General features: G+C 40.8%; 1 protein-coding gene across 1 annotated transcript in view; it reads left to right on the forward strand.

The window, feature by feature from the left end:
• Positions 1 to 1,236: 1,236 nt before the first annotated feature.
• cacna2d2a (calcium channel, voltage-dependent, alpha 2/delta subunit 2a) overlaps positions 1,237 to 14,004 on the forward strand; it is a gene marked incomplete at both ends in the record, with an annotated part of 137,303 nt that continues 124,535 nt past the window's right edge. The window contains 2 exons of the mRNA XM_079218441.1: positions 1,237 to 1,352; positions 6,335 to 6,416. Coding sequence (XP_079074567.1) covers positions 1,237 to 1,352; positions 6,335 to 6,416 — 198 coding nt within the window. The remainder of the gene's footprint in view (positions 1,353 to 6,334; positions 6,417 to 14,004) is intronic.

Genomic DNA, 14,004 nt, shown 5'->3' on the forward strand with positions numbered 1-14,004 from the left:
ACGCACATGTGCTAGAGCCACAAACGCACACACGGCTGATAGAAGGAGATATTCACTTCTCCGGACGGTAACTTCATGCTGAATTAGATTTACATCTCTCCTCCTTGTTTACCGTTAAAATGAATAGAATCTGACTTATGTCCAGAGGAAAACTTGTTCCACTAAAATATACCTTATTAACAAGCTTATGATTATATTCAGAGGCCCCCAGTTACAAGAAGCAATGAGCTTTACAGGAGAGCCCTGCTGTAAATGTTCATCCACTGGACTAGCTGCACTAATAGAACAAATGTAGTCAGGAGCCCCAAGGTGATTGGATATTTACACTCCAGTTACTACAACCCGCCCCTCTAGAGTCATGCCTCTAATTATCAAAATAAAGGCTTGATTCCGGCTCATAATTCCGACGCAGAGAGTGCACATGAGGAGGAAGAGGAGCCGGCCTGATGTCGCACAGGAATAGCATGTTTGAACAGAGGAACGACCGCTTGTGTCAACAGCTGAGTCAAGTGCCACAGATAAGCTGTTTAAAAATAGGAAGTCAAGTGATTAGACCTTCAAAATAAAAGGTCAAGAAAAAAAAGTCTTTAAACAAACGTTTGGATGTTATGCCAAATCTGTGCGCAAAAATGTACATATTTTACAAGGGCAGCCATTTTCTGAGTCGTCCCGGTATTATATATTCTCAAATCAAATGCACTATGATCTGAAGACAATTTCCATTTTGTCAACTGTGCTCTCATGAAGGCCCTTTCTTTAGAATACAACGGTAACATATCAACATTTCCACTCCCCTTTCACGTCAACCCTATTAACCTAAATACGATACTTTTGTATTATTATTATTATGAAAACCGGAATGGGAACATTGTATTCCTGTGGTGGCGCGCTTTACTCTGTATGCTTGTTACATTGGAGAGAGTGGGAGAGAAAAGGAGCAAATGTGCGGCGGCGGAGAGGGAGGGAGGACAGCGAGTGCGCAAACAGGCAGCAGGCACATCAGCAGCAGCGGCAGAGCATCTTCTTGATCCTGATCTCCCGTCTCCTCAGCTGCCAATCCTCTGCGCGTCTCTGATTGAGATTTCACTGCCGGCTGAAGTGTGCCGAATCCTCCGCCAACCATCACCTCCCTCCACTCACTTTCTCTGGAGCTCGGTTATTCTTAGCTCAGCTGCGAGAGACTGTCCTTCCGGTCCTTCTCTTATTTATCCCAGTTTCTTCAATATTTAATGGAAAATGGCGATCTGCGCGCCATCGTACGGTGTTTTCTGCCTCTTCGCGATCCAAACTGTACTTATCATATGCGTCTCCACGCCGACAGACGGGACCCACCTCTTCCCACAGCACTACACGTAAGTACCCTGCACCGTTTGGGGGGTAAACCGGGCTGCGGAGCGCGGAACTGGGACAGGTGGCCCCCGCCGAGCCCGCACATGCAGCGCCGCGCACCTTGGAGCTGCTTGTCCCATGATGTTGAACCACAGAAGACGCAGTTACCGTCTCTGATGCCGCGTTATGAATGTCGCTCTCACGAAAAGCCTGTGTATGTCGTTCGTGGGCAGTGGCATTTAATACCCGAAGCCGTATTCAATTTCAACACCAAAACAGGCTACGGGGAGCGTGTGCACAGGTGTCCCTGGCGAATGAGCCACGTGAGCAAGAATTTATTAGAACATCCACAAGGATACAAAATAAACAGATAATAATAGTCGCTGTTTTGCCGTCGCTTAATATCCCATTTACGCATGATGGATTGGATAGGCTGAGCTACAACGAGGCTAGTCATAAAAGTCCTCCACTGGATACTGCACGCGCACCAATACTCATCTCTATCCCACAGCAGGATACTCTGGTGTTTTTAACAGGATGGAGACCAAACCAATTAGTTAATGCCGCAGGAGCGCCAGGTCTTTAAACCTTCAGCTGAGGTACCTGTCCTGTACCTCAGCTCGTGTCTCCCACAACTCCAAAACTACTTGAATCGATTCTGATCAGGGACACATGTAGCGTCATGTTTGCTGTTGTCAGAAACTAGACGTTTTTCTTGTAAAGATAATTATATTTGAAATGTAGACGCACTTGAAGCCAGTAGTGTTGCTTTATCCAGGTAACCGCATGCAGTTACAGCGAGCTGTGTAAACTATTGTTTGGACTTTTTTCCCAGGGTTCACCTGTTGGGAAACTGTTTTGCGATTAGATTTGTATTTAAAGCGCAATTTCTTCCCAAATGGGACCACTGTAATGATTTCACTTTGACTGACACGCGGAGACAGACTGAAACAAAAACGTCTGCACACGCGTCAGTTTACCAGCTTTCAACTATTCAAACAATATTTAGCCTTTTTTCTTTTACGAGTGAACGTTGCTTCGTTTGATAGTACATGTTCAGATTGTGTGCTCCAGTATCAAACCCACTGAAGCCAGTGCAAAAGTTTGCCACTCAAGTCTTTCCCCGATGACGTGTGATGTGAACACGATGTAGCCTGTAGTGATGATGATTAGTCAGTCAGGTTCACAGAAATGGAGAATCTAAATGACTCCTCCCTGATTCATCCACTGGGGGATCTCTTTGTTATTCCTGACGGCCAAGGTGACTTTCAAATGAAAACCACTAATCGTATATTAGGCCTATTGTTGATTGACTTTTAAGAACAATTAGCTGCATCATTGATTTAATCACTTGAGCATGATAAAGAACAAGTGATGTCGATGATTTGGCGATAAAATTCACATGGATTCTTGTAGTTCATTTATAAAATGCATATTTTATAATCTTCTAGCAATATCTCCAACACTTTTCCCTGCAAATACAGCTCACGTTTTTTTCTTTCTATAATACAGTCCCCATTGTAATATAACAATGTGAATCTCATTAGTTAGGAGAAATAATCTAGATCTGGTAATATATGCACCCTGTATTATTTTCAGGCATCACTTGGGTTTTATAAACTAGGTATTGTGTCACCCACATCGATGTGCTAGTTATCTATAAGTGGATGGGAAGCGGTTGATGCCGTCCATCAGCTGTTTAGGCCTGACACACACACACACACACACACACACACACACACACACACACACACACACACACACACACAGAATAAAATAATGTTAATTTTTACATTTCCTTCATGTTTCCACCTAAACGCATCGCCTAATTTCTTGCAGTGTTATGTTAATAGTATTGTAGTATCGATTTGCTATGCATGTACATTTTTCCTGCCTGTATCAGTCCCGCCCTACATGCTCTGAATTAGTGTGCGTGTGTGTGTTTGTGTGTGTGTGTGTGTGTGTGTGTGTGTGTGTGTGTGTGTGTGTGTGTGTGTGTGTGTGTGTGTGTGTGTGTGTAGGTAGAAAGTGTTTGCATGGGGGAAAATATTTCTGCATTTCTCATTTATGTGGAGGAAACCTGTTTCGATAACTTTAATCTAAATGTACAATCTTCTTCAGGACTGTAAAATATCATTGCTTAGCTGAGTCTATTTGAAACTCGGAGCAATTTTCTTCCAAATTTAGTTATTTCCACACATGTGAAAAAAGTCCATCTTTCGCCCTGAAAAATATTTCGCCGTTGCACTCGGAATGACAAGATCCATTGCAGCAGAACGAATATGGTGATTGTGTGTGGCTAACACACAGGTCGTCCATCCAAACTCATTTCACCACATTTTCCCATAATGTTTTGTTACTAACATAAATCACAATACACAGAAAATAGTAAAAACACAGGCGCCAAATAGCAAAGATGTTATACTACATCAGACTACAAAGAGCCAGATAGCATCAGTCTGCTTTCATGTCGTCAAAACGTCTCTGTTTTTAAGAGAGATCACAGCTTTCTCAACACAGAGCGTCTCCAAGCATTCATTGAAGCGTCTGCTTATATCTCCGTAGTTGTTACTAAATTGAGGGTTCTGCACATTTGGGACTGTGATATATTCTTCTCTTTTAATTTAGAATGAGTCCAACATAATTTGACATTACATTTTACAGCATTTTACAAATGTGCCTTTAAATAGCAACTTAATGTGATCTCTCTTGATGCAGATCAGTTGTGTTCAGGCCCCATTGTCGACTTTTTGCTCCGTGTCACGTATATCATTCCTATCAGTCTGCATATTTAAGTGAGTTTTTGATTTGACTTGATGTATTCAACGTAATGAAATAGATACAAAAAGCACCAGGAAGGAGGAGTGACAAGGCTAATGACACACTTTCAATTTCCTTAATTGTCTTTGACTGAGGTTGGCAACATGGGCAAAATGTATGTTGCAGTAACTATCACTTCTTATTATCTTTAATGATATCTGTTTTTGATATTATTTACTCAAGTGTTGGTGGAATGTTTAACTCATATTCAACCCATTAAGATCTGTTTTGTTAAATTTACTATGAGGAACTTTTAACTGATGACGAAACAGGGTCAATATAATACCGATGCCTCTAAACAACCTATAAGTAAACAGGACCATCAGCGAGAAGATTAGCTTTTTCTATATAGTTATTCCCAATGCTTGTTATTGGTGCCAACGGGTCAGATTCTGGCGAAATCAGACGAAATCACGCAGGTTAGTCAGAAACCCCTTTAGCTGGGACTCCAGCGCGACCTCCAGACAGACCCAGGTCCGGCCTCGCTGCTGCCTTGGACCTACAGAGGTGGAAAGCTCTGCTCCTGGCAGCGGCGTCTCCTCCTCCAGCCAGGAGCAGAGCTTCCCTTTGCGGCTCCCTGCTGGTAGCCAACACAGACGCCATGCTGCTGGAGGCCCAGGCCGTATTGCTTGGCCCGCTGGAGGGAAGGAATGTACGGGAGAACCAGAACCAGACTGTCAGACCCTGCTGCAGTAAAAATAACGGTTTTCTAAAAGGAATCTGGTGCTCAGAAACGCTACCGCCTTTGTCCACAACATCAACACAGAATCCACCTTTAGTTTAAATTAAATATTGCATGAAAACAGTAATAACCAATTTAGTATAAGCAAATCTAAAATATTGTGCTGCTTTACCAAAATTGCCCAGATCTACGGTATACGTGTATTTACGTGTATATAAGACCCCTCCTACTGCATGTCATTCTGTGTGTATATATATATATATATATATATATATATATATATATATATATATATATATATATATATATATATATATATATATATATAACAAATATACACGGGGCGTGTACATGTGTGTAGCCTAATGAAGTTGTGTAAGACGTCTGCGTGGCTCGGGGCAGAGGTATTGTCCCTCACTGTTAGTATCATCACTGCGTCCTCCTCGGCTCTGCTCTCACTGTAAGCTTGTTTTCATTTCGTATCGAGGTGACCTTTTCATAGTCAGCAGCCTCTCCCCAGCGGTCCCGCTCTGCACCGTCCTTTTGGAGGCCCTCTTGCTCGCTCTTCATCTTGTCCCCCGTAAACACAGCCAGTGCGCCTGGCGTGTTTGCTCTGCCTCTAGATGAGGCCTGCTCTGGCTTTGTGATTATGGCGAGTGAGCGCTGTCACAACTTGGCAGATTTGTGCAATTAAATAAATCTGTCTTCCCTCTTGTCTTCTGAGCAAATCTGACATTTAAAGATGACATTTGTTTCAGCCATCATATTAAAAGACAAATGACTGTTGTGTTGGTGATGCTACTGATTAGCTATCTGCAGACTGCTGAAAGGGAAAGGTTGGCATTGAGTCAGTGGTTGGCTCGCAAACACATAACAGAATGTATTCATCTGATTGCTGAAAGATGAGCTTTCATATTGTATTCACTTTTTTGTGAGAATTTCTTGCTGACCATACTTGTGGATTGTTCAGCTTGAATCCAGGTTTGCAGGTTAGCCCCTGCTGCTACTTTAAAATAATCTAGTAAGAATCTTGATCCATTAAGTCATTTGTTGCTTGCTGGGAGATATACAGTGATGAGCTTGAGCTGTTTGATCTCTTAATTCCCAACTTGGCTCCGTCTAACAGAGATCAGCTCCTGCTTAGGGTGCATTTCTGTCAGACCTGAGCAGTTTTATTGCAGAGCCACTGATCCAAGCCGAGCCAAGACAGGCACGTTCGCTACCAGTCCTGCTAGGGCCGACCAGATATATGCAAGATGGAAGCTGCTGATGATTAACCCAGACATTAGGAGAGGCAGGACAGGGATGCGTCCAGATAGGGATCCGGAAAGGCTGAGAATATGGCAGTTTGACAACAGAGAGATAGATACACAAAGACTGGGAGGGACTCTTTCTGAAACAGTCAGACTCTCATCCAATGACAAGAGAAATTAATGATGATGACATACTCAGGTGATAATGTAGAGTGATGCAAATTCAAAATTTCTAATTCTTTCCCCCCAGGATGATTCACTGGGCTGGGCGCATTGAGAAGGAGCTGGAAAAGGTTCTGCAGCACGTCACCGGAACTCAGCAGATGAGATCGGTAAGTTGACGTCATGCTTGCATGTGACGCGGGACTTTTCTCTGCATTAATAATCCGAACGATTTCACTGGGCGAGGTACAACATAAGCTTCCAAGTGTGCGCGTGTGTCTGTGTGGCAATGTTTGTATGAGCACATTACCTCTTTTAAAGACATTTGAGTTTAGTATTAACTCTATTTGAGTTTGACTATAATTGCACTTTTTTTTCACTGTAAATTATTTTATTTTTTTCACTATCTTTTGTGAGTCAGATGTCACTCCTGATACTTCTGGATTGATCTTTCTTAATCTAAAAATTACAGTACAGATATGCTTGAAAACAAGTACAATACTTTTAATAACTTAACAAATAGTTTGAACTATTTTTAAGAAGCGTACAATTTTAAAGTTCTCGCACTAAATGACACATTTAGAAGAATACGGTGTGGGTTGTTTGTGTCTGCGTGCTTTGTGTAACACGTGTCTGTCTCGTTGCCGAGCAGATGGTTGAACAGAGTGTGATTGACACTGTTTCATCATATTTCTGCCATGTGCGCATGTTCCCCGTGCTTCCAGGGTTTGTAATGCATCCTGAGATAAATGCTTCATTATTGCTGTATGGGTGAGTGTGATTCATCCAGCCGGTACCATGCCTGTGGCGGCTTTAATGCTAGCAGTAACAGTGGTTATTGTGATGGCTGTTAGTGTGGTGGCGACGTTGATGGATCCCAGAGAGGAGAAAGTGAGTTGACAGCGATGTTGCTGGTGGAAAGGTTAGTGACCACCAGTGGATATCAGACAGACACTGCATGATACAGATCCAGTTTGAACCACACACAACAGAGAATGTTTACCCATCAATACATTTGCATTTCCCAGTTTGTGCAAATATGTTCACAGTATTCGTATTAGCCAATGTGGACTTCTAAACTAATGACTCATGGTTTCAAGGTGAAAGCATATTGTTGCTTTGTGAAAAAAAAAATCTGGAGGCAATAATCAAAATGTCGTCATTTCATCAACTAGGAATTCTAATCTTGATTAAAGCTTGGTGACAATTCATTTTTTAGGGTTTCTGAAAGGGTTTTAAGAGCCTGAGAGAAAGGAGAATTCTCTCAACTGATAAAGAAGCAAGTCTTCCTTCAACTTTCCTGAAACTTAGACAGCATTACTAAACTTGGAGAGAATTGTTTTTACCAGAAAGTCACAACATTTCTCCCTCTACTTTTTCAAATATATATATATATATATATATATATATATATATATATATATATATATATATATATATATATATATATATATATATATGTATATTCCTACTTGTTATTATATAAGATGAATGAAAACAGGGAAAAATAGGAAAAAATGTTCATCACAATTTCCAAAAGTCCAAGGAGCTGCCATCAGATCGCTTGTTTTGTCATATATCAATTTAACAATACAATAACACAAAGACAAGTAGCAAATCAACTCAAATGAGCAGCCGGAAGCAGGGAATGTTTGGTGTCTTTGCTTTAAAAAAGGAGTTGCTGATTAATTCCTGTCAGTCACCGAATCGATAAGTTGAGTAATTGTTTCAGCACTATGATATTTAGAGTGATATACTGTATGTTTAGTTACATGTGTTATTGTGTCTCTTGACTGCTGTTGTAAAACTTGGACATGGCTGATTAATCCTGAACGTAACGAGACCTAGTGTTGAGATGTGATGGTGACGTGACGTTAAGTGCTTTCTGTTCTGTGGACTTAAACTAATTGAGGCTACATGTTGCTGAAGTTTCCTCTGTGGGCCGAACCCAGTGAAGCCAGTCGCTCTAAAAACATTAAGTCCATTCCAGTTATGTCTTGTGTAGGACGCCCATATGGCTGTGTGTGCATGTGCGTGCTGGCCTGCCAGCGTGCACAGAGCGGGTGTGAAAGAACATTTATCATGGCCCCAAACAGGAGTCGTCACAGGGTGTGCTAAATGGCCCAGCATGCCTAGAAAAGCCATTTTCTAAATGGATGCCTCTCTCTATACGTGTGTCTGATAGAAATCTTCCCAGGGCTATGCCGGCTGGTAACAAGATTGCCTCCCTCTGCGCCCCCTTCCTCTTCATGCGTAGTTTATTCTCACAGACAAAAAAAAAGAAAGTAAAGTGTGTGCAAATTATTTTCGAGTTTGTCTTACATGGAAAGAGACAAGGAAGTAAGTTGAATATAATGTGGTCTGTTCTGTTCCTCTCGGTTGAGACTTTATTTTTTCTAACAAGCGAGGTAGCGGGGTGAAGGAGACAGAAAGGCCGAGACAGGTCAGCACAAAAAATTGCTGAATATTGTTAGAATTGGTCCGAAATGTGCAATCTTTTGATTGTGTTTTAGTTTTTGCATCGAGTTTCAAGTACCTAAAAAAGTACATAAAACTGAAGTTATTTAAATGTTTAAAATTCCATTCATACGTCGGACCAGATTTGGTCAAGATGCTATTCCTCTCCAGGGGAGTGAAAGGAAGATAGAGAGGGTGAGTGATGTATCGGAGGAGTTGAAAGTTTCGAATGGGAGAGTGCAGCGCACAGATAGACAAGGAGAGTGGGCGGCTTTTAGAGCGGAGGAGGGTTTTTTGAGAGAGAAAGGATAAAGAATGGCTTGACAATTGAGATGGATGTTCAGGCGGTATTGTGTGTATATTTAGAGTCAAACTACTTAAGATGGATGAAATGATAGAGCGGAGGGACGAGAATTGGTAAATTTAAATGTGAGCAGACGGATGCCGTTTATAGTCCTTATCCTCCTCATTATCCCGTGTGCTGCTGTGTTTGATGTGTTACGTACAGTATGTGCTGATGGACACTGGCATTGTTCCCTATCCTCTGGCTTTTTCAGAAGCGTTTAAATAGGCACACATGAGCGTGAGCGCCTACACCCACATACTGTCATTACAGCTATTTGATGGTTTATCAGAGATAATTGAAATTCGGTACATATTTAGACACCTGTGGACACATGTTCACTGTACCAACTGTAGCTGTAAGATCACTATACTCAGAGAGATATGCTGGATGAACAAATATTCAGGTGGTAAAAGTAGCAGATCTTCAATGTCTTGCTCAAGTAAAACTACTCATTCTGGACCTTTGTCTGATACATAATTGTAATGACATAATTGGAATACTTAGAAGTAGCATTTTCCTTTATAGCTGGGGAAAGTGGAGCTAGTTTTAACCACTCATGTGTAGTTAGTCCAGTGGTTCCCTACCTCGGGTTGAGTGACAAGCACTAATTGTGTATTCCGTTTTTGGACTCTAATCTTTGCTTTTTTGTCAGACACTGGATAAATTGACCTCTTTGGGCCATGAATAAGTATTTAAATAAAAGCATCTGACACCGTTTAAAAGTGAATTCTCTTCTTGGTGGACCAACTAAAACTCTTAAACATCTGAAACATGACAAGGAGCCCCATATTAGATGCTGCTTTTTTAACCATCAGCCCAAAAGTATTGCATGTATTGTATTTGTGAGTCAAATATTTCCCTCTGAAGTATAGTGGAGCAGTAGTATTAAGTATCAGAAAATATTCAATGAACTCTACAGTACTTGAGTAAATGTACTTAGTTACTTTCTACCTCAAAATTTGCAAAACGCGCACACACACTCAATTAAGCAAGCATCTTAAATGGCGATGCCATGCAACATGTGTTGAACTCTCTAATTCATTTCAATAAGAAGAGTCTAATCGGCATGAATAATTTAGCGCGGTGCACATGACTGCTCCTGCCTGAACCCCTCGGTTCTGCCTGACACTTTACAACTCTGCACTCTGAGGATCTGTCTGCTGCACCTCCACGCCCTCTCTCCTCCTGCCGTTCACTGCTCATGATTACTGGAAATCTGAGACGACCCACATCCCGATCAATATACCCACACGTAGAAGCAGGGCGGAGAGACAGAATGCCAATTAATGAATGAGGTTTTCATTCAGTTTTCACATGAATCTTTTACTGGACCAAGTTTGTTTTTTTTGCTGCACTTTTGCCCTTCACTGTGTGTCTCTTTTCACTTGTGGTCAACACGACATCCGTCGGCCTGCTGACCTCATGCTGGCTGCAGGTTTATCTCCGTTCAACACAGTCTTTCTTGCCTCGAGTACCTCCAGTGTGCGTGTGCTTGTGCATGCTCATGGCTGTGTGTGTGTGTGTTTCGTGCGCATTCGGGTAGTCTTTGTTTCTTTCTTTTTTTACGTCAACATGAATGAAGCCTCTCGTTCAAATTGATCTGCACAGGTATGTTTTATGACTTGAGGGAGATGTTGTATGCAGGCTGAACACAATTCCAAATGTCTTCTACAAACCTCCCTCCTGCTTTCTAGAAAAAGAAGACAGCCGGCTCCAGCAAACAGATATCTCTATAAAGTGCACTGGTGGATTTACTCACTATTGCTGACTACAGAACTTTTCCAATAATCTGTCTCAAATGCCCAGCGCTACTAGACATCAGCCCACAAACCCCCACACCCCCACACTTTCTAGAGCTGATGTCAGCTCCCCCACCCTAGTGCGCTGATCTATCAGTGGACGATGATTGGAGGGCTAATCAGTGCCATTTGTTTCTTGATGTAATAGCTCCTTTTGCCTGTAGATAGTTTACAGGGAGAGTTGAAGGTCCCTCCTCCCACCCTGAGAAGTTCCCTTTAAAGGAGAGAGAGAGAGCTCCCCTCTCAGCTCCCCTCCATCTTCTGGCCTGGACCTCACACAACAGCAGCTTGTTATCTGGCTGTGTGAAACATCACAGGCTATTTCCGCAGGATAAACAGTTTACTCTCTGGCTCCAGTTTTCTCTTCTGCTGGCTCGCCTTAAGTATCCCTCAGTCATTGTGTAGCATGCATCAATACACACCTCGGTTTACTCTTATTGAGGTCTTTATGTTAACGTCAATTAATAAATAATTACTACACCACCAGCAAACCCTGCCCAGTCCTGTCAGTGATGCCTGTTAGGAACTCAAACATTTTGTCACTTTTTTCAACTCTAGCATTTAGCTAAGCTGTTTCAACATGATTTATAGACACACACAAAAACACACACACACACACACACACACACACACACACACACACACACACACACACACACACACACACACATATGGACTAACACAAAACAAATACACATGTATGCTTTACATCTGCCAAATGTGAGCCCTGTTTAATGTAATTGGTCTTCTTGGAGCAGAGGCTGCTTTTACATACCCTGCTTTATCAATATGTATGAAACACTGGGACAGTGGGAAGCTGTACTGCTCCTCTCACGTCTGTTCTGACCTCCAGCTTCAGGCCCAGCTCCACTTCATCTGTTGTTGGCTAAGCCCAACTAAGTGATTTGATTCATTCTACTTTACTGAGTAAAATAAATAAATAACCTGCAGCCAGATCTGCCGGTGTGCCGGTTTAACGTTAACAAGTGACAGACAGCGTGAACTGAACCAGACTGGGGGGTTACGGCATGTTTCATCACGTTACAGTTTTTTCCAAGCAAGACTAAACTGTAACGGAACATAACGTAACTTTACCGCCAATACACAACCCAAACACGTTAGCTAACGTGATAGGAAGCTGACTAGCTTCCATTAAAAACAAGTTGGAGGGAAATGAAGACCTTGATTGGCCAAGACTCGACACGTCACATCAAAGATGTTTTATTGCTAAGATCACAACCTCAGCTTTTCTCCGTGTCTCACTCCAATCTCAGACCAATAGCAGGCCAGTTGCTCTGCTCCGCTCTTTTTTCTTTTCTCCGCAATTGCCTGGCGTAATGATCGCGCGACACAACGAATCGGTAATGAAATTCGTTGCCAACTCTTTGATAATCGATTTGTATTGATTCGTTGTTGCAGCCCTATATTTATATATATGTATATATATATATATATATATATATATATATATATATATATATATATATATATATATATATATATATATATGCACCATGGTTTCATATCTAAAATATATTGTATATATATATATATATATATATATATATATATATATATATATATATGATATATATATATATATATATATATATATATATATATATATATATATACAATATATTTTAGATATGAAACCATGGTGCATGCTTGGTATGGTTTTGAGGGAAAATAAGTAGAGTTTTAGTACTGATACAAAAAATATATATACTTTTTTTAATACCTCACTTTAACTGAACAAAATAAGTCAAAGTTCTCAAATGTTACATGTTGTCTAATCGTACAAGCAGATGCACAAACCATTGCTTCAATTAAAATAATCTAACACTGGCAACATTTTGATTTCTATTCAGAACGATCTAGTCATGAATAAGGAAAAAAAGACATGCATCTGACAAAACATTTGATGCTAACCTTCGATACTCAGTGCTGAGTTGGTGTTCTGACCCAAAACAGCCCGGTGTCAGAACAACACAAGGAGCTGCTTCAGTGTGGGCGGCTTGATTCAGGTACTGGAGAAACAATGAGAAATGCCATCCAGGAAGTCCAGTTTTAGTAATACATTGATGCATTTGAAGGCTTATCAGATGAACATTGACTGAACAGAATATTATGAGAAAGACTTTTACTGCTCTGAAAAATTACCAATTTCTTTGATTGTGAAGTAAGCAGTAGAAATATGCCATTCATGTTACAAAGTAGCCAACCAGGCTAAGTGCACTTGCATGTATTTGATTGGCCCGAACAGCTTCTTCCCAGATGATGTCATTACTGTGTATTTACCCCAAACAAAAACAAAAATAAAACACAACAAAATACCTGTGGACATTAAAGACACATAAAACCAGTAGCAGGCTGAACGTTAAGCAGTGTGAGAGCTGGTCACCACCTTTCCTCCCGGGCTCACACTCCCCTGAGCTGACAAGAGAACAGAAGGGCACATAAATGCACACTATTTATTTTTCTGCCTTTTTATTGGTTTTCTGACATCGAAGAAGGTTACATGGATCCCTCTGCTCCCTGGCTTGATGGCAAGGTACTGGTTGGTGGTGTTTGTATGAATGAAAATACATATATCTGAAAAGTGCAGCCCTGCATGTAGATATCCCAGGGTTGGTGTTAGAAAGAATGACTTGAAACAGCTTTACAGCAAAAATGTGACAGTTTAGAAAACCTAGAACCAGATTATAGTGTTGGTGCTCTTCCTCCAGTTTCAATTTATTTATATATATTTTTGTATCATGTGGTAACCGTAATTGCTGCAGATATTTCACATTTAAATTTTACACAAGTTTTTTGTGGTGTCAAATCATTGCAATACATATTTAATACAAAATTGAACAGAAAATTAACTGCTACTTTTATGATAACAATTATTTATTCTTTATTATGTAAATTCTTTATTATGCATTTATTAGTATGATTCTGTTATTTAGGTAATATTTCATCATTTATTTTGAAACTGTCAGCAGATATGTCAGTTACTAGACATCTCTGCCTTGAAGCAAATGTGTTTGCTTTTGACCTTGAGGTTTTAACTCCTCGGTCTCATGAAGGCTTTAAAGACACAGTGTTACATGGTGCCTGCTGCTTATGCCCTGGACACATTTTAAAAACCTCATGCAGTAGGCAAATTAA

Source organism: Taurulus bubalis (assembly GCF_910589615.1).
Source record: "Taurulus bubalis genome assembly, chromosome: 5".
Lineage (NCBI taxonomy): Eukaryota > Metazoa > Chordata > Actinopteri > Perciformes > Cottidae > Taurulus > Taurulus bubalis.